Below are 17,646 nucleotides of genomic sequence, written 5' to 3'. Positions count from 1 at the left end.
CATCCGTACTGTCTCCACTACATAATCATCCCACCAGAACGAGAGAAAATCGCTAGAAGCTTGTTTGTTTTTTATAAAATGTCCAATATATCCTTAAAAAGCTGTGGAATAAATTTTTAATAACTTTTATGTCCAAAAACATTCCCCCCTCTTTCCAAAACTCCCAAACAGTCTCTTCTACTATTACTTTCTCTTCATTTCTTTTCTCTAGCAATTTAACTTTTCTCTTCTTTTCCTTTCTACTCGCAAACTTAGCATAAAACAGAAGCAGAAGTTGAAAACCAGACTACAGGGGAGAACAAATCTGAAAACTTACAAGCAAGATTGCCGAGAGGTAGAGATGAAAAGAATCACTAGTTACTTCCGGCATCAGAAGAAATCTGATAAAGGAATGAGAGAGAAACCTGAGAATAATGATAGAGGAGAGCAGATGGACTGGATGACTTGCACTGATGCAATCTTGGATAAGCTCAAGTTTCGGGTGCTCCAGGTTGATTGCCGCAAGGATGACCATGGTCTGAACAAGCTGATGGTGGAGCTAAGGCTAGTGAAAACATTCCTTCTGTGTGCGAGGAAACTGGGATATTCTTGCAGTAGCGTGGAAGATTCTGTTCATGAAAATGGGCAGCAGTTTTACTCTCTTCTTGTTAGATTAGAGAATGATGGATTGCTCACCAGAGACTTGGCTGGACCAGCCTCTACTTTTCGAGAAATTCTGAAGAAGTTCAGTCAACAGATCAGTGAAGTGTACGTGGAATTGTTGGATTTCTTATTGCGATCCGGTGCTCCTCCGGATGATGAATTGATGATATTCTTGGACTCATTGCAAGACAGTCTTGTGGATATTCTCTGGTGGGGTAGAGCCTGTGATTCTGCGCTTGAACAACTGTTAGACCCCCTCCATAAGAAGTTTGTTTTCCTTAGAGATTTCGTTGTCTTTGTCAGGTCCCAGGGCAAGCCCGAGCGCAAACTCATGGAACATTATGGAGTTGTCGCCCTATCTGCAGCTCGCCTGTGTTGTATTTGTTGGTTTTCCAGAGATGACGATAAGGTGTTCGATAAAATGCATTCAGAGATTTCTGATACAATCGAGAAGATGAACCCAGTTAATGACTGGACCCGTTTGGCTTATATCGAGGTCTTAAAATCTGCTACATCATCACTCAATCTGTTCACCAAGACGAAAGCGTCTATCTTGTGGAATTTTTTACATTCTCTGGGAGGTAATCTTACAGAGTTAATACTAAATCCTGCTGCCTGGTTCATGGTATCTCTCAAGCATCAAATGCGAATACTCTATGAAGGACTCCGATTCTTGAGAATCATACTCAAGAAGCAGAGTCATGCATATGATAGGCTACACAATTGGATCACCTTGCGTCATCTGGGAGGTATAGTCTGTGATGCTGGGGTTGTTATTTTCTCTCTTTATCAGAACCAAATTCAAGAAGCTTTGGCCGAGGCACTGGATGTGAAGATGTCTTCTTTACTGAAGGAAATTATGCGTTACAAGGAAAAAGCTGAGCATGAATTTCCTGTGCCACTAAGGTTTAACTTTACTACAACGAATGAGGTGGGGCTTGTAGATCTTATACTAGAAAAGGTGAAGGAACTAGCAAGCTGTAAAGTTGATCCAATTTATTTTGCAAAGGAGAGAGTTGACTTGTTAAGGTCACTTCCACACTCGTACATGGTGCATGAGGGTGATATATGCCAGGATGACCGTGGTTTCAATAAGTTGAAGGTGGAGTTAAGGCTCGTCAAAACATTTCTTCTGTGTCCTATGGAATTGACACACTCCCAGTATAGCCTAAAATTTTCTGTTTTTGAGAAGACACATCAGTTTTACTCTCTTATTCTTGGATTAGAAGACGATGGGTTGCCCCCTGGTGACTTGGTGAGAGCTGCCTCTGATTTTCCAGAGACTCTAAAGGATTTTCGGCAACAAATCAATGATTTGTATGTCGAGATGTCAGATTCCTTGTTACAATCGGTTTCTCTGTCTAGAATCCAGCGCAATTTAAGAGGCTTTGTGCCAGGGGATGTTTGCTGGTATGAATCGGGACGTAAATCATATCCCTCTATCTTGGATCGCTTATTGGAATCCAGTTCTACTTCAGGAGATGAATTCATGGAATTCTTCCAATCCTTGCTAGAGAATCTTGCGGACATTCTTGTTTGGGGTGAATCCTATGACTCAAAACTTGAAAAACTTTTTGAACCCCTTCATGAGAAGCTACTATTTCTTAGAAATTTCATTCTCTTTGCCAGGTTGCAAAGCAAGCATGAATGCGAACTTATGCAGCATTGTGGAGTCTTGGCCCTATCCGCAGCACATCTTTGTTATGTTTGTTGGTTTTTCAGAGATGATAATCAAGTGTTTGATGGAATGCAAGTAGAGGTTTTGGAATCAGTAGAGAAGATCAAGCCTGTTGATCAGCAAGTCCGTTTGGCTTATATTCATGTCTTGGAATCTGAATCATCATCATTGTCTCTGTCTACCAAGACGGATATGTTTATCATGGGGGATTTTGTAGATTCTCTCCTAGGTAATCTTTGGGAGTTGCTACTAAATTGTCCTACCAATTGCATGGTATCTCTGAAACATCAGATGCGGATGCTATATGAGGGACTCCAATACTTGAGAAACATTCTCAAAACGCAGCAAGAGATGAATGATGGGCTGCCTGGGAGATTCAAGGATCATATTGGTGCTGTGGTGAATGATGCTGGAGTTGTAATTTTCTCACTTTATCAGAACAACATCCAAGAAGCTTTGGCTGAGGAGATAGATGTTAAGCTCTTTTGTTTACTCGAGAGAATTAGGGTTATTCAGGCAGAAGTAAAGGAAAATCATCCTGTAGGGGTGAGGTTTAACTTCACTACAACCACTGTGCTGGGGATTATTGATTTTCTCCTAGAAAAATTGAAAGAACTGGCAAGATGTAAAGTTGATCCCGTATATTCCTTTGCAAAGGATAGAGCTGATTTCTTAAGATCATACTTGAAGAAGACTATGGACCATCCCACGGGGCATGAAGAAGACTATGGACCATCTGGGGAGAGTGTTATGGAGCAGCACAACAAGGGCAAAAAGCTCCAGCCCCAAAGAGCACAAGAAGATCTGTTATTCTTAAGATTATTCTTGGAAAATAATTTGGAGCAGTACGTTCAGAACAAACAGCTCCAACTTCAAACAATGCAAGATGATCTTTTATTCTTAAGATCGTTCTTGGCAAAAAACAGGGTGCAATGCAATCACCATGAAGAGCTCCAAACTCTTAGGAGCCGTGTTATGGAAATGGCATACAAGGCAGATTTTGTTATTGACTCCCTAAGAGTTGGAGATATATCATTTTATGCTTTGTTGTTATTTGATAATGTCACATCAGAAATTCAGCTTCTTAAAGCTAAGACGTTGGTGGTTGATGGCAATGAGAACGTCATCAAAGCCCAGACACCTACCAAGCATTTGAGAAATGCGTCATCTCAAGGTAATATCTCACAATAGTTGATAAGATCATATTAATAGCAGTCCAGGTTTTGTTAATGATATTTCATTCTGTGTAATTCTTTGGAAACAGAAATGAGCATGTTGAGTGGAGCATGCCTCCAGGTGTCATCACAGGCTAGCATCTCAACAATGAATAAAGCTGTAGTAGATCTGAAGGATCAAAAGCAAGCAATTATTGATCAACTTATTGGAGGATCAATGCAGTTGGACATCATTTCCATTGTGGGCATGCCTGGGCTAGGTAAGACTTTTCTGGCACAAAAAGTTTACCATCATCCTTCAGTTACATCGCATTTCCATATTCTTGCATGGTGTTGTATTTCTCAAACATATTGCAAGAAGGATTTGTTGCTTGGGATGTTGTCTTGCATTGACCCAAAGGCTCAATATTCTGAGATGAATGAAGATGATTTGGCTCACAAATTGTGTAACCACTTGAGGAAACAGAAGTATCTCATAGTTTTGGATGACATTTGGGACATCGAGGCATGGAATGCTTTGAAAATATCGTTTCCAGATGACACCAATGGAAGCAGAATTCTTTTAACTAGTCGACATCATGGGATTATTGGTAAACCTCACTATCTTAGGCCACTTGATGAAGAAGAAAGCTGGGAGTTACTACAGAAGAGATTGTTAACTAGAGAAGAAGGCTATCCTCCAGAACTAAATGTTCTTGCCAGACAAATAGCAAAACACTGTAATGGACTGCCTCTGTCAATTGTTATCATATCTGGTATTCTTTTGACTCTAGATCAAGTTGGTTGGGAAGAAGTCGCAGAAAGGCTGAATTCAAACAAGAAGATTGGTGCCACAGAACAATGCAAGAGTATATTAGAGCTCAGTTACATACATCTACCTGAACATTTGAAGCCATGTCTTATTTACTTTGCAGCATTTAGCGAAGATCAAGAAATTTCTGTCCAAAGGTTGATATTCTTGTGGATCGCTGAAGGATTTGTGAAGAAGAGTGAGTCAGAATCTAGAGAAAATAGCAGAAGGTTATATAATGGCTCTAATAAATAGAAGTTTGGTTATGGTGGGGCAACAAAGATCCATTGGTGGTGTCAAGACATGCCGCATTCATGATTTGTTGCATGTGTTTTGTCTGAGAAAAGCCAAAGATCAAAATTTTCTACAGTTTATGCGAGGGTATGATGTGCTTCATAAAGTTGAGGAGCCATACAACCTATGTCGGTTATCCATTTACTCCCAACCAAAGCATTTTGTGAAATCAAGGATATTTTGTCCCCGCATGCGCTCTCTACTATATTCTTCTCGTGGTGGTGGGAGCCATGAAGTGTTAGACCATTTGTCCTTCATTTTTCACTTGAAACTTCTTAGAGTGTTGGATCTAGGACAGATTAGTCTAGGTTCTGCTTTCCCGACTGAATTGAGCTTGCTAGTGGAGCTGAGGTATTTGGCAGTTCTAGGTTGGTTCAAGGACAACATTCCATCATCACTAGAAAAACTCTCAAAATTGGAAACTCTTTTTGTGACAACATACTATTTTGATGTTGGTCTTTTGTTATTTCTGGATACTTTGATGAAAATGCAGAAATTGAGACATCTACATGTATGTGGAGCTTTGATTGATCTTAGGTTGGCCAATGACAACATTGAATATTCCTCCATTTTATACAGTTTAGATACTTTTTCCACTGTAAAGCTTTATGTGGGGCAAAGCATGGAAAAGGTGATGGGAAAGTTTCCAAATATCCGTGAACTAAAATGCTGTCTCCAGCAATCAGAAGAATCTTCTGATGACAGCAACATGATTGTGGCAATGGACTCTCTAAGTCAACTAGAATCACTAAAGCTGGTTCTAGGTAAAGTGGCTTCCCATCTAATTGAATTCCATCTTCCCTTGAATATTAAAAAGCTGACTGTGGAGGACTTTTCATTTAGAACTATTGCCACAATAGCAAAGCTTCCAAATCTTCAGGTTCTCAAATTACTCCGACAAGCTGATGGAGCAAACGAATGGGACATGGAAGGCATGGACGAAGAGGAATTCTTCCCTGAGCTCAAGTTCTTGAAATTGGAAGACTTGAGCATGGTCACGTGGAGAGGCTCAGGACTTCATTTTCCCAGTCTTGAGAAATTGGTTTTGGAAGGTTGCAAGGAGTTGGAAGAGCTCCCTTCCTGTTTATGGGAAACCTTAACTCTTCAATTGATTGCGGTGCATCGATGTCTATACTCTGCCGGAGATGTAGTTCGAGATATTCAGAAACAACAGATAGACTATGGAAATAAGTATCTGAAAATCCTTATCTCAGAAGAAATTGAGGATACTTTGTCATGGTCAGATGGAGATTATGAGGGATGATCTGTTTAGCATGAAAGATTAACCACACGAGTGTGAAAATCTACTGTATGGCATTGCTTAGAATGATGTACTCTGTTTTCCCTTTTCTTCGGTTGCTGTATTGCATGTATATGTTGAAATCTGTATGTATATGTTGAAATCTGTTTTGAAGGAATGTACTATTTGAAATCCGTTATGAATGAATTTACTATTTGATAAATTTGTGCCGAATGGTTATGCTTACATCTTAAGTATACGTGGACTTTGTTTGACATGATATAAATTTAACCTAATGAGTTATATGGAATAAACCATGTTTCGTATTAGCGTTACTGGAAAGCAGGAGCCTACAATTGATGCAATCTTTTTTTGATGCTTACTCGTGTGATGTGTCATGGGAGACAGGCCGTGGCAGTGATGGTATGTGCATCGGACGCGGGGCCTGGACGGTTGTCAGTAGTGATTGTTCGGAACGATGTAACATTTTTCAAACAAGGTGTAACTCAACGTGAATTATTTGTAAAACTTAACAACAGAGATGAATTATTACATATGAAACCCACATAAATTGTAACAGAATATCACATCTCTATTATAAGGATGTACAAGAAATTTACATAAAATTACAAAATATTAAAAAAAAATTTACATTGTTCAGGGGCAGTTGAACTGGCAACCGCCCTGCCTCTCACCCATGTCCATCTTGGACATATTTTGTGTTATCCTGTGCTTTTAGCCGAGTATCATGACTGCTACTTTGAATGGACGGCTGGGGTAATGGTGCCTTTACCGTCGGAGGAGAGGCAAGAAGCAACATTCCTGAAAGTTCATGGCCAAAAAAAATATAAAGTTCAAATTGCATCTTATACTTTGTTTTTCACACTATATGTAAGACCCACAAAATTTTGTTGCATAGTTACACGTTATGCAAAGTGAGTCATACCGTGTGTAAAATAAATTCCATCTTGAGCATTTTGCACAAAATTGGCCCGAACAATTTTCCTGACAACCATTCGGACCCTGTGTCCCTTTACGGTCTGCTGGGAAAGGTGGTAGAGAGTAAGAAACAAGATGGATAGACTCTTGCCAAAGCTCGTCATGTCTCTCTCAATCTTACCAGAGGTTTGCTATCCAAAAGCGTTGGAGCAGAATAAATCAATCCCTTTTCTGCAGATTATTGGAGTTGGCATCATACAATTTCTAGTCGATGTTAAAATAAATAAATAAATAAATTGAAGTACATCAAGATATAGTTACAAACGTATTTGAAAGAACATTATTAATCAAACAAATAATTTCTCATACTTAATATATACTTATCTTTTACAAACTTTACAATAAAAGAACTGCACAGCTATCTTGCTTGTGCTTGAAAACGTGTTTATAAAACATCTAAACTAATTAAAAAGCAAGCACTGACACATTAAAACCATTGGACTCTAAAGGTGAAAGAATCTAGACTGAAGTAGTAATGTGCACGAGTCCTGTCAACACAAAGGAGAGTGGAACAGGTTGTTCTCTCAGTCAGAAAAAAACCAAGATTTGCTTCATGCAGCGTCAGGAGGACAAGGATGAATGAAGATTGGTTTTTCTTTTACTGTCATTTCTGGTTCATCAAAAAATGGTCTAACTCTGCTTCATACTTGGAAAGTCATGTTTCTGTGAGAAGCAAGCGACTTTGTATATCTGAAAATGTCTTCACATCAGTGCCCCATAACCTGTTTATTTAGAATTAGTGCATTGTTAGACTTCTAATATGTCAACCATTCACTTCCAGAACAAAATTTCAAAGTACAACAATAATTGGATAAACAACATATCATAACCGTTCGAGAAAATATTTTGTGAATCTTGCTGAGTAATAAATATGGTAAATGTACGAGTGACGTCATGGTGAACAAATGATGTGTCTAAGCACTAAGATAATTCTTCAACTAACCAGCAGTCGATCCCAACAGCATTAGCTCCTTCTTTATCAGCCTTTTCATCATCTCCAACATGAACTGCTCTTCTTGCTTCCACAGACATCTGATCTACAACAAGCTCAAACAATACATATACCTCATATCCACTTCAAACATCTTCAACACATGCTTCGGTATTAGACAAATGAATTTTTTGAATTAAATGAAACAAGGATGTGGAGATCCTCAGTCAAGCAAGGATTGCTGCATCACAGAATCTATGGCAACTAGGCAGATAAAGAAGAGAGATCGGAAAATTCCATATATATATATGTGTGTGTGTGTGTGTGTGTGTAGATTGTCTGCCATCATGTTTTGTTCGAATTAAGATGGTATGGAACACATACCTAGAGCAAATTTAAAGATATGTGCATCTGGTTTTTCATATCCAACCTCTGAAGATATGGCGACAGCATCAAATCTGTTTGAAAAAGAGCAAAAGATCATGAACCGTGGAATAAAGTACATAATTTATCCACATTCCATACCGTACATGCCTGGAAATTACCTCAAATGCCAAAGGCAAACTAAGTTGAGACTTTCCCCCACGTGAGCAGGGGTTTCCATAATGATACGAGTGTCATTCTACGTATGAAGAACATTCCACTATCCTACATGACACAGGCATTTACTCCTGAGTCATACTTCTTAAAGGCTAGAATTTTCATTCCAGGACATGGAATACCTAGTCCTCATTATTCAGAGAAAGCTAAAACCACACTTATCCAGGTTATTTTGAATATTGAACAACAGGAAAGTGTGACATGGGTACTTACAGATCTAATACATTGAGATCTTTCAATACCTTCCTCAAGCGAGTGTCAAAATTTGACACGACAGCCAGTTTCACTGTATAATGTTGAAGAAAATCAGAAACAAAGAGAAGGAAAAGAGATACAGTCAATTACACAGTAACAGACAAAGATGATAACCTCCAGAATCTTTCAGAACCAATATTGTCTCATAGGCTCCAGCTGGTAGATGCCAAGCATTACCGTTGGCATAGTACTGATAAAAATGTATTGTTTAGTTAAGGATAATTATTTTGACTTTTAAACTTGTTCCAATCTCTTAGTAATAAAAGAATCTTTTAAGGATATACTGAAAGTAGCTCAAGCCAAAGAAAATTATTACCTCATAAACTTCTTCAAAATAATCATCATTGTTGTACCCAGTGGCCTCAGAAACAAGAAGTTTCCAAAATGGCTTCGCATCACCCTGTCAGTTAGGTAACATCTGTCAATAAAACCAACAGTTGAAACTTTGTAGTGGGGAACTACAGCTACTATATATGCATCAAGGAACATAACATCTTCTGTTAATTGGATAATATTGTGCAATTACTGCCAAAATGATGATGGAGAAATAAAAAAGGTTGTTTGCACATGCAAGCTTCACTTTAAGAACTAAACCTAAAGCGAGCAAAATATCTGGAAGGACACTTCTTTTTGGTAACCTGTTTGTCTTTGTTGTTCCCATCATAGATGTAACTACTTCAACTATGGGCAGACATCAACAACAATTGGCAGAGCCATGACCAATCACCTACTTTTCCCCCTTATTTTAGAGCAAAATGATGGAAGCAAGAGTTTCAAGGGCAAGCAAGAGTATAGCATGCTGAAATATGCGATGCATGAATTAATTTTTGGACACTTATCTTCAATCATGTAAAAACACGAATATCTGCCAGCATGAAAGATGTCTTTTTGGTTTAGGAATTATCCATTTACTTTGGGAAAAAGACTTTAACTCCCTTTAAACGACACCTGCAGAAACATATTGACTCATTTGTCCTGGAACGCTGTAACAAATTAATAATGAGGAACATGTGGTCACTGCACAACAATCCCTCCTCTAATATAATTTTTCTAGTCCACCATTATCCCATGGTTAGATAATGCAACTTGCTAGGGGAAAAAAGGGAAATCAAGTTTAGACTTTAAACAAACCAAAGAATCATACGCACCATGGTAAATTGCTGAAGCAAAATGTAAGCATTGTTTTACTCGGAAATGTTGTGCAACCTAAGCTTTTTGTTAAATCTCTGTAAATTTCTGTGGGGCAGGGACTCCAGGTTAAGGGGGAAATTGAATCAGCCAAGGGAACACAGAATCAGCCATAGCTGGACAAGAAGTACAGTGTGATCCTATGGGATTTATCAGGGGAGGTTGTCATAGCTGCAAATACGAGATTATGCAGCGCATTAAGGATTACTGTGTTTTATAAGTAGGGTTCATAATTTTGGTCGATTGATGGTGTCCATAGTAGCGGTCAAGTGGCAGACCAACTAGTAAAGTCAGAATTAGTTGTTACAGCAACAAAAGATTTCCCTAGATCATTTTCTGTTACATCAAGATACCTGCAAACTAGTTACACAACAAAGTAGAAAATCCCACTGTATTAGTTCATAATTTCAGTGTTTTCACTTTTGGACGTTTACCCCGCTGTATAAATTTCTTAATTTCATCTAATATAAGCACAAGAAGCACATGCGAATGACCGAAAGATAACCCACACATAGTTGGAGAAATGAAAAGTTGAGAATATTGCATCAATCAAATAAAGAAGCCATCAACTTGTTATTCCAATAAAATTTGAAAATTAAGTGGTTGTCAATTATCTGAGCAGTGAAAAGTGGCAAACCTGGTAACGCAGTTTTTCAGGCCATGGAGCAGAAAAAGCTCTTTTAAAACCTTGCTTTATTTCAGCTGGAGTAGTTTGAAGACCTGTCATCACCAAATAACATACAAGAAAGTTGCAACCAAAACCAAGCCAATAATCAGCTATGCTTTCAGTCACCAATCAATTCATAGGCAACCCTTCAAGAGAAAGAAAATGCCAACCCAAAAAAAAAACTGCTTTCTTGAATAATTTACCTCTAATCACTTGTTTAACATTGGAAATTTTTCACCAGGAAAATAAACTAACCATATTTTTTGCCAATTTCAGCATAAGTCTGTTCAACTGGCTTTGGAAGCTGCAAAAGGGTACCCCCAGCGTCTAATAGCAACCCATCATATGCTTTCTTCACCAATCTTTCTCCTCCTACCAGAAATCCAATCCAAAAGAAAAGGTTCTTAAATTTCCAGTAATTTTAACTCCAATTAGCCAACACCACTGCAGTAAAACCCACAATCTTAAAAATCAAAAAGAGAAGATTAGTCTTTCCCAAATGGTACAAAGTTCACAAATTTCAACCAAGATTGGATTTTTTTCTTCTTTTTTTTTTAACCTTTTTTATATTTGAAACGGGGATTACTTCAGATGGGATTGCAATTTGAGTGGAGCTTTGCTCACCTGTGTGAATTTTGGCAATTGGGAGGAGTGAAAACGAAGATCGAACAGAACGAGAATGAGGGATCCTGAGACTGAAGGACTTGAGAGCTCTGAAGATATTGCAGGCCTCCATTTGTATTCTTCAAGTTCAGAAATGAAAGAATTGCAGAAAGGATCAAAATAGTAGAGAAAACTGCACCGATTCTAAAGGCGTGATTATCTTTGGCTCATTATACACGCCTTTAGATCTGCAATAGGAAAGAACAAAGAATGACTCCTTGGGCTTGATGTAGATTACAATGGCCAGTTCAACGAGTGATGTTTAAAATCCAATAACTGCGCCTTTAGTAGTATGTTGTTGAAAGCGTGGTGCATCTTGTATAAATTAGACGCGTCTTTGAAAAGCGTGTAGCATCTGTTGCTGGCTTCCATTTGAACACTCCGGCATTATAAAGAAAATTTGAAAATTTTGTCAATTAAACACCTGAAGTAGTGTTTCAAGGCTGTTAGTTGTTTGCAATCTTTCAAAAGTTACTTAAAAGAAAAAGGAAAATGTTAAAATGTCTTTACAATCCTTAGTCTTTTTCACATTGCAGCACAAACACACACAGTAAAAGAAAAAACTAAGTATCTTTTTTTTGAGAAAAAAAAAAGAGAAGAAAAAGTATTAAAATTATATATATATATATATATATATATATATATTAGCTTGTCTTTTAATACTTAATGATGGAGGTGAATAGCAGATTATTTGAAATAACATTTTCCAAAAACACTATAGTTTTTTTTGATGCAGTGTATATGAGATAAAAAAAAAATAATTGTAAGAATAAAAATGTTGTTGAAAAATGTGTTTGTAATGTAATCATATAAATGTTGACAAACAAAATACCATCCAAACACATCCAAGATATTGTGGTGATTATCACCAAGCTTTTGTCTTATCATTTTTCCATTTTTTGACAGGAGATTTTGAAGTGATTAAGAGCAGTTTAGTGTGGTGTGGTGTCATTATAACAAACTTGTAGCTGCTTCATCGGTTGCCTCATTGCACTATTTCCAGTAATAGTGTTCCAAGATTGCCAGCACCTGGAGTAATGATCTTTAATGTTGCTACTGCTCTAGTAAATGTAGAGTAATATCCATGTACAAGGAAAGAGTCAATTACTGAAACTTTTCCAGTAAGAGACCAAACCATCAAAGCTGAATCATATTTACCAAAATTCAATTGAGAAATCTGGAGATTGTGCTAAGCCTACAAGAAGTACCAAAACTTGAGGTTGTATATGTGCTTAGATGAGAGATCAAAATGATTCAAAACATTCAAATCCAGGCTATTCTGCATGCCAAACGCCGTGTAACTGAGCAGACAACCTGCAGAACACTAGGGTCGAACCATCAGGGATGATTCTGTAATAGTAAGTGAGATATAGGAAACCAAAGTTTACCATTTAGTCAAACAGCCCCTCAGAAGATGGGTGATGATGAATGGCCAAGGGGATATGAAATTAGGCCGAATTTCTGACCAAAGACATTTCCACTGCAGTATTTTGTTGATTTGAAAACCTCACGGCAGAAGAGCACCATATGTACAGACCTGGAGTCAGAAATTCAAGTGACACGCAATCTGTAAGAAGCTGCAGTAAGTATCACACTTGCAGCAAAGTGGAAGTTTGATTTTTCACCTTTTGACTTTTAAAGCAAATTGTCATATCACACTACTTGCTATATTTAGACACTATCAAAAAGAGGTTGAGGATGAAGAAACAAGAAATACGTTACTACACCTTACCTTTCAATGAACAGGGGGAGGTTAGAGTTCTCTATGGTGAAACAACTTTACCAGTGACCTGCGCTCACAGTCCTGAATGAATAGTTTACAGGTTATATAGTTACAGTATCTGGTCGATTTACTTTAAATTAAAAACACATACAATCTCAGAGTAATATTAGTAGCAATAAGCAATCCAAACAAATGGGATCGCAATAGCAATCAGACTCCTTAAAGGAACATATTGACAAAATCAATCAGTGAGAAATAATTCACTAGTAAGCGTGTACATATAATGCTTGACAAGTAAGATGCAGTGTTTTATAGTTCTAAGTGAGGGTTGAATGACCTTGTAAAGGATGTGATGAGCATTTCATTTTTGTTTCCAAGGCTTAATAGAAATTTAAACACACTAAAGCACATACGCGTGTATTCAAGTACATTCAAAGGCAAAACTACATCTGGAAACAAGAATGAAATAATGAAATAATGTAGCACACAGAGAAACAGAAGAATTAACGTGGCCAAATTATGGCGAAAGAAACATATTCTTCAAGATATAAATTCTAGCATTGATACAGACTTCTAAAGGGTAAAACGGAATTAAATTAGTTAAAACATTAGGCTCCAATAGACCCACAGCTTCACCCATGAGGAGAAAAAGGGAACAGCTGAAGCAGGCATCTCACCTTAAACATGTATAAGCGGAAAGGTCTATCTGGATTCATTCTCTTAAGTTTCAAATAAGTATAACCAAAGCTTAATTGGTCTCGTGATGTAAAGCGGTCAACTTCATTGAACCAAAGGCAAGAGAATAAATTTGACATTGGTGTATGGGCTCTTACAATAAAAGAACCTTCTGGTACATCTACAGCAGAACAGAATACACAAATTTAGCATTTTGTCCAAATGGTAAAGAATTTAAAGAAAGAGTAAGCATTAATTGAAGCAGAAACATGACAATAAGGGCACGCACAGCTTGGAAGAGGGATGTTGGGATCTGATTGGTCAAACTTGACTAGACCATCGGACCGATAGTAATTGAACTGTTCATCAATTGCAGTGGGATTGTACTTATTTAGACGCTTATTTTGGAGTACCTCCTCCCATACACAGTGTCGAGTATAGTGATTGGATATTGCATATTCCGAACCAGTTCGCCACAAAAAGTATTCAATGATCAACATAGGATCAGCCACAAGTCGCAACTTGCTGTCAAGCCATATGGAATATCTAGAGATTGCCAGAAGAAATGGAGTAATTCACTATTCCAGCCTTCAATAGGCAAGGAAGGTCCAGAGAACTATAGATGTTTTGTGGCTCACCTAGATGAAGGGAAAAGGCGATGTGACAAAAACTTTGGCACCTTTCCAGTTTTCCGCATATCCTTGTATGGCAAGTTTCTCACAACTACAATTTTCCACAATCCTATATATCCTCTGTCATCTGGAACATTTCCCTCTGCAGAGAGTTTGGATAGAGTTTGCTCATCAACAAACATGACAAAACAAACATTTCTCTTGGAATAATCACTGATCTGCAATGAACAATGAGAACTGGGTGATGTTGACGTTTACATGGTAAAAGCAGACAGTTTCATCCAGTGTCTAATAGTTCATAATTCTATACTGGTAAACTGGTATAAATCATATGCAACACCAGTATAAATAGCGCAGTCCAGTACAAAGTGTAAAGCCAATTGTGCAAACAACAAAGTCATTCCAAAGCTGAATATTCTGGGATTATTGTGAAGAGTCACATATTACCAGTTTGCTGGTTGGCCTTCGCAAGAAATCGGAGCTTCCAAATATGCATGATGAAACAGCTACACTACAGCTACTCATATACTTTTTATCCTCCTCATCCAAATCAAATCCAGTGCTTTGAAATCCTACCGGTCCCTTAATAAAACCACAATGCATTGTCTGATTTCTAGCATAGAAAGACTCCTTTCTCTCTCGAAGGGTTTGATGACCACCAAATCTGGGTTTTAATGATGCATCGTGTAAAGGTCTCTCCTCTCTTTCAACATAATGCACTGAGAATTGGGTGATGTTCGCAGAGTCCTTGGGCTCAATCAAATAATTAACTGAATCTAAAAATGATACCTCACAAGGAAAATACCCTGAAATATAAAGTTGAAGTAATGAACAATGGCACGAAAATTAACCAACATGGTACAAGCGCAAAATATGGAAAGATTCACAGCGCAAGCAACAGGAGTTCAAACAAGAAATACACATAGACAGAACAGCAAATGACGGGTGACTAACAGATGATGAACAGAAATCATTATGCTACTTTTGCAGTGTATTTGTACCCATTCTCAGCACTGTTCACACTTCACTTTTACAACTGATGTGAAAGTAAAGATCAAAGCTGCTGCTTTGAGCCCAGCGCATTAAGAACATAGTATGTTTGGTATATGTCAAATGTTAGTTCTATTTAACCATATTCAGTTTTTGATGATACATTAACAGTCACATAATAATCCATGCAGATTAAGTATGGAAAACTACTCACTGACTTTTCATTTTCTTTATTTTATAGATTTTCATTTGCAAACTTCTATTATAGTAGCTTTAAGAGGTTGTGAAATATCTTTATCAGATGCAAGCAAGTTTCAGTATACAGAAAGAGAAATTATTAGTTAAGTCCAACTACTCAGTAAACTTTTGCTGATGAAAATTTGGGTGAATATCATAGAACCAGGCCAAAAGAACAACAAAAACAAAAAAGTTAGACGTACTGAGAAGAAGGTGGCTAGACATCTGAATGATTAAAACAATCTTACGTGATGAACCTCAAAATTCATACACAGAAAAATTGAAGTTCTCTTACGTGCCCTATGGGGTTTCCTTGGTTGCTTCGAGACATCATCACCAGCTGATTTATCTTGCTCTTCCCTGACAATAACATGTGTGAAAGAACCTTTTACTTCACTCAAAGACGAGGGTCCCCCTTTCGAATCCACTGCATTACAGAATTCAAGGCATGTCTGTGAACATCTTTATAAAAAAAGTTTACCATATTTTTTCCACGTCCAATCCTGATTTAGTTTCTAGGAAAGAAAAAGAAAGTCACATACATCTCAAAACTTTTGATCTTCAAATTATTTTCTATAAATGTCAGGATAATGACCACTTGGTTGACAGACTTTAACAGGATTCATTCATCAAAAACAAGGATTGCATCATTAGGTATCTTTTCCAATAAGTTTAATATGGATCAAACGTTTAACGATATTGAACTCCAAGTACCTCAAATTTAGATGAAATTTTAAGCAATTTAAATGAAAGGCATTGTAACTTTGAAAGCAAATTTTGAGAAAATTGTTCCAGTCTCACCATGTAGCATGTGGATGCCGAAAACAGACAGATAAATGAAAAACAGCACTGCAAGAGAAAACACCCAAATCAATAGCCTTCGTCCAGAAATACGACCAAACCTCCTCCCTCGGCGAGTATTTCGCGAACTGTAGTCACTTTGACCCTGTAATTTATCAACAGCAACTCTTCTTTCTGGCAGTACTTCACTGCTATGCTTATGAAAATCCATTCCAATATATTTCTCAAACCTCAATTGCTCAACCAACTCATCTGGGAAAAAAAAATTTCAAATCCCATACACAAAAGATCAGCCCACCATATATACTAATACTAAGATTATCTAAATAAAACCCACAATGTCATATCAACTGAAATTAATGCAAATCCACAACCTCAATTTCCAAAAATCAGCAATCAAAAATAAAGAAAAGGAGTTTACATTGAAGTTCTGCATTTTACAGCCTTGTCGTTCTTTAAAACCAGCTCCTCTGTAAAAGAAAAAAGTTCCATATTGTTACCCATTCATTGAAAAAAAAACCTGCTTTTTTAACGTGTTAAAGCTACGTCAAATCAAACTAAAATAAAGCTCCCCTTTTCCCCCTCAATTTTACAGGACAAGTAAATGTGGCCATAATACATACACAGAATTCCAGCTATTGATTTTGTAGCCTATCCATACAATACCCATGAAGCAGTACAAGCTTAAAATCAAAATTACTCATCAGAAAATAAATTAGCCGCATAAGAAAAAACAATAAATCCAAGAGAAGAATAACATAAAAAAAATCAAATTTTTACCAGAATGTGAGCTGAGTAGAATAAATAATTCGAGAAGCTAATGGTGATTGTTGTTCTTTACCGGATCCTTTTACAGCGTCAAGAATGGGGTGTTCAATGATTCAAATTTTGTAGTTTGATTGCCAAATAGTCGCTGAAGATGGTTTGTCTGAGAGTCCGGCAGGATTTCCAGCTATTTATAGTGCTGTTCTCTTTTACTTTAGTCGTAGTAATTACACTCAAAGTCCTTATGGCATGGTTCTGGTATAATTTTGTCCCAGATATTTCTTTCTCAATAGTGGTAATTGTATGCATAGTTGCATACTATTGTTTGAGGTGTAAAAGAAGTAAATCAAGAGAACAATCCAGCGCTTAAACTTGTTATGCATTTTAACAAATTTGACATTACATTCCTTTAGATATTTTAAGCTAAATTAAAAGAAATTTTATCATGTTTTTTTAAGTAAAATTGTGAAAATTTATTGATAGAGAACTGAAACATATACAAAGTAGCATATACATGCTATTTGTACATCAATGAACTTCTATCGGGGGTGTGGGCGAGCTAGACCACTTGCGAGTAACTTGCGAGCAATTTGGTCAAAATTTTGGCTCGAATTCGATTTGACTGAGTTCAAGTTTGAGCATCAATAGTAAGTGCTCGATTACTTAACGAAGAGTATTTATATTATTTATATTCTAATTAT

At 37.2% G+C, this 17,646-nt stretch overlaps 4 protein-coding genes across 8 annotated transcripts; 2 read left to right on the top strand and 2 right to left on the bottom strand.

Moving 5' to 3' along the window:
• The first annotated feature begins 105 nt into the window (after window positions 1-105).
• Window positions 106-6,042, top strand: LOC113704649 (uncharacterized). The gene is made up of 2 exons (XM_027226533.2): window positions 106-3,494; window positions 3,585-6,042. Exons 1-2 carry the CDS (start codon window positions 341-343, stop codon window positions 4,538-4,540), a joined length of 4,110 nt encoding a protein of 1,369 aa, XP_027082334.1. The 5' UTR covers window positions 106-340; the 3' UTR covers window positions 4,541-6,042.
• On the top strand, window positions 4,551-5,843 carry LOC113694888 (putative late blight resistance protein homolog R1A-3). Its single transcript, XM_027213793.1, has one exon. The coding sequence runs from the start codon at window positions 4,551-4,553 to the stop codon at window positions 5,841-5,843; it is 1,293 nt and encodes a 430-aa protein (XP_027069594.1).
• Window positions 6,043-7,072: 1,030 nt separating the features above from the next.
• LOC113704654 (uncharacterized) lies at window positions 7,073-11,516 on the bottom strand. Its single transcript, XM_027226539.2, has 9 exons — window positions 11,084-11,516; window positions 10,715-10,831; window positions 10,430-10,512; window positions 8,921-9,004; window positions 8,719-8,794; window positions 8,563-8,635; window positions 8,134-8,207; window positions 7,762-7,855; window positions 7,073-7,540 (listed from the first exon to the last, which is right to left on the bottom strand). Exons 1-9 carry the CDS (start codon window positions 11,193-11,195, stop codon window positions 7,474-7,476), a joined length of 780 nt encoding a protein of 259 aa, XP_027082340.1. The 5' UTR covers window positions 11,196-11,516; the 3' UTR covers window positions 7,073-7,473.
• A 435-nt stretch (window positions 11,517-11,951) lies between these two features.
• On the bottom strand, window positions 11,952-17,130 carry LOC113704662 (probable hexosyltransferase MUCI70). Of its 5 annotated transcripts, XM_072056629.1 has the most exons (12): window positions 16,961-17,129; window positions 16,602-16,650; window positions 16,181-16,432; window positions 15,675-15,806; window positions 14,600-14,958; window positions 14,159-14,370; window positions 13,810-14,066; window positions 13,523-13,701; window positions 12,855-12,926; window positions 12,511-12,659; window positions 12,281-12,436; window positions 11,952-12,151 (listed from the first exon to the last, which is right to left on the bottom strand). In XM_072056629.1, exons 3-9 carry the CDS (start codon window positions 16,389-16,391, stop codon window positions 12,876-12,878), a joined length of 1,401 nt encoding a protein of 466 aa, XP_071912730.1. In that variant the 5' UTR covers window positions 16,392-16,432; window positions 16,602-16,650; window positions 16,961-17,129; the 3' UTR covers window positions 11,952-12,151; window positions 12,281-12,436; window positions 12,511-12,659; window positions 12,855-12,875. The 5 variants fall into 5 exon arrangements, with proteins under 5 accessions (XP_071912730.1, XP_027082347.1, XP_027082352.1 ...); XM_027226546.2 differs by having other exon boundaries at window positions 12,119-12,446; XM_027226551.2 differs by having other exon boundaries at window positions 12,119-12,436.
• Between the last annotated feature and the right edge of the window lie 516 nt (window positions 17,131-17,646).

The sequence above is a fragment of the Coffea arabica genome, chromosome 1e (assembly GCF_036785885.1).
Source record: "Coffea arabica cultivar ET-39 chromosome 1e, Coffea Arabica ET-39 HiFi, whole genome shotgun sequence".
Taxonomy (NCBI): Eukaryota; Viridiplantae; Streptophyta; class Magnoliopsida; order Gentianales; family Rubiaceae; genus Coffea; species Coffea arabica.
This window is presented reverse-complemented; position numbering and strand designations above follow the sequence as displayed.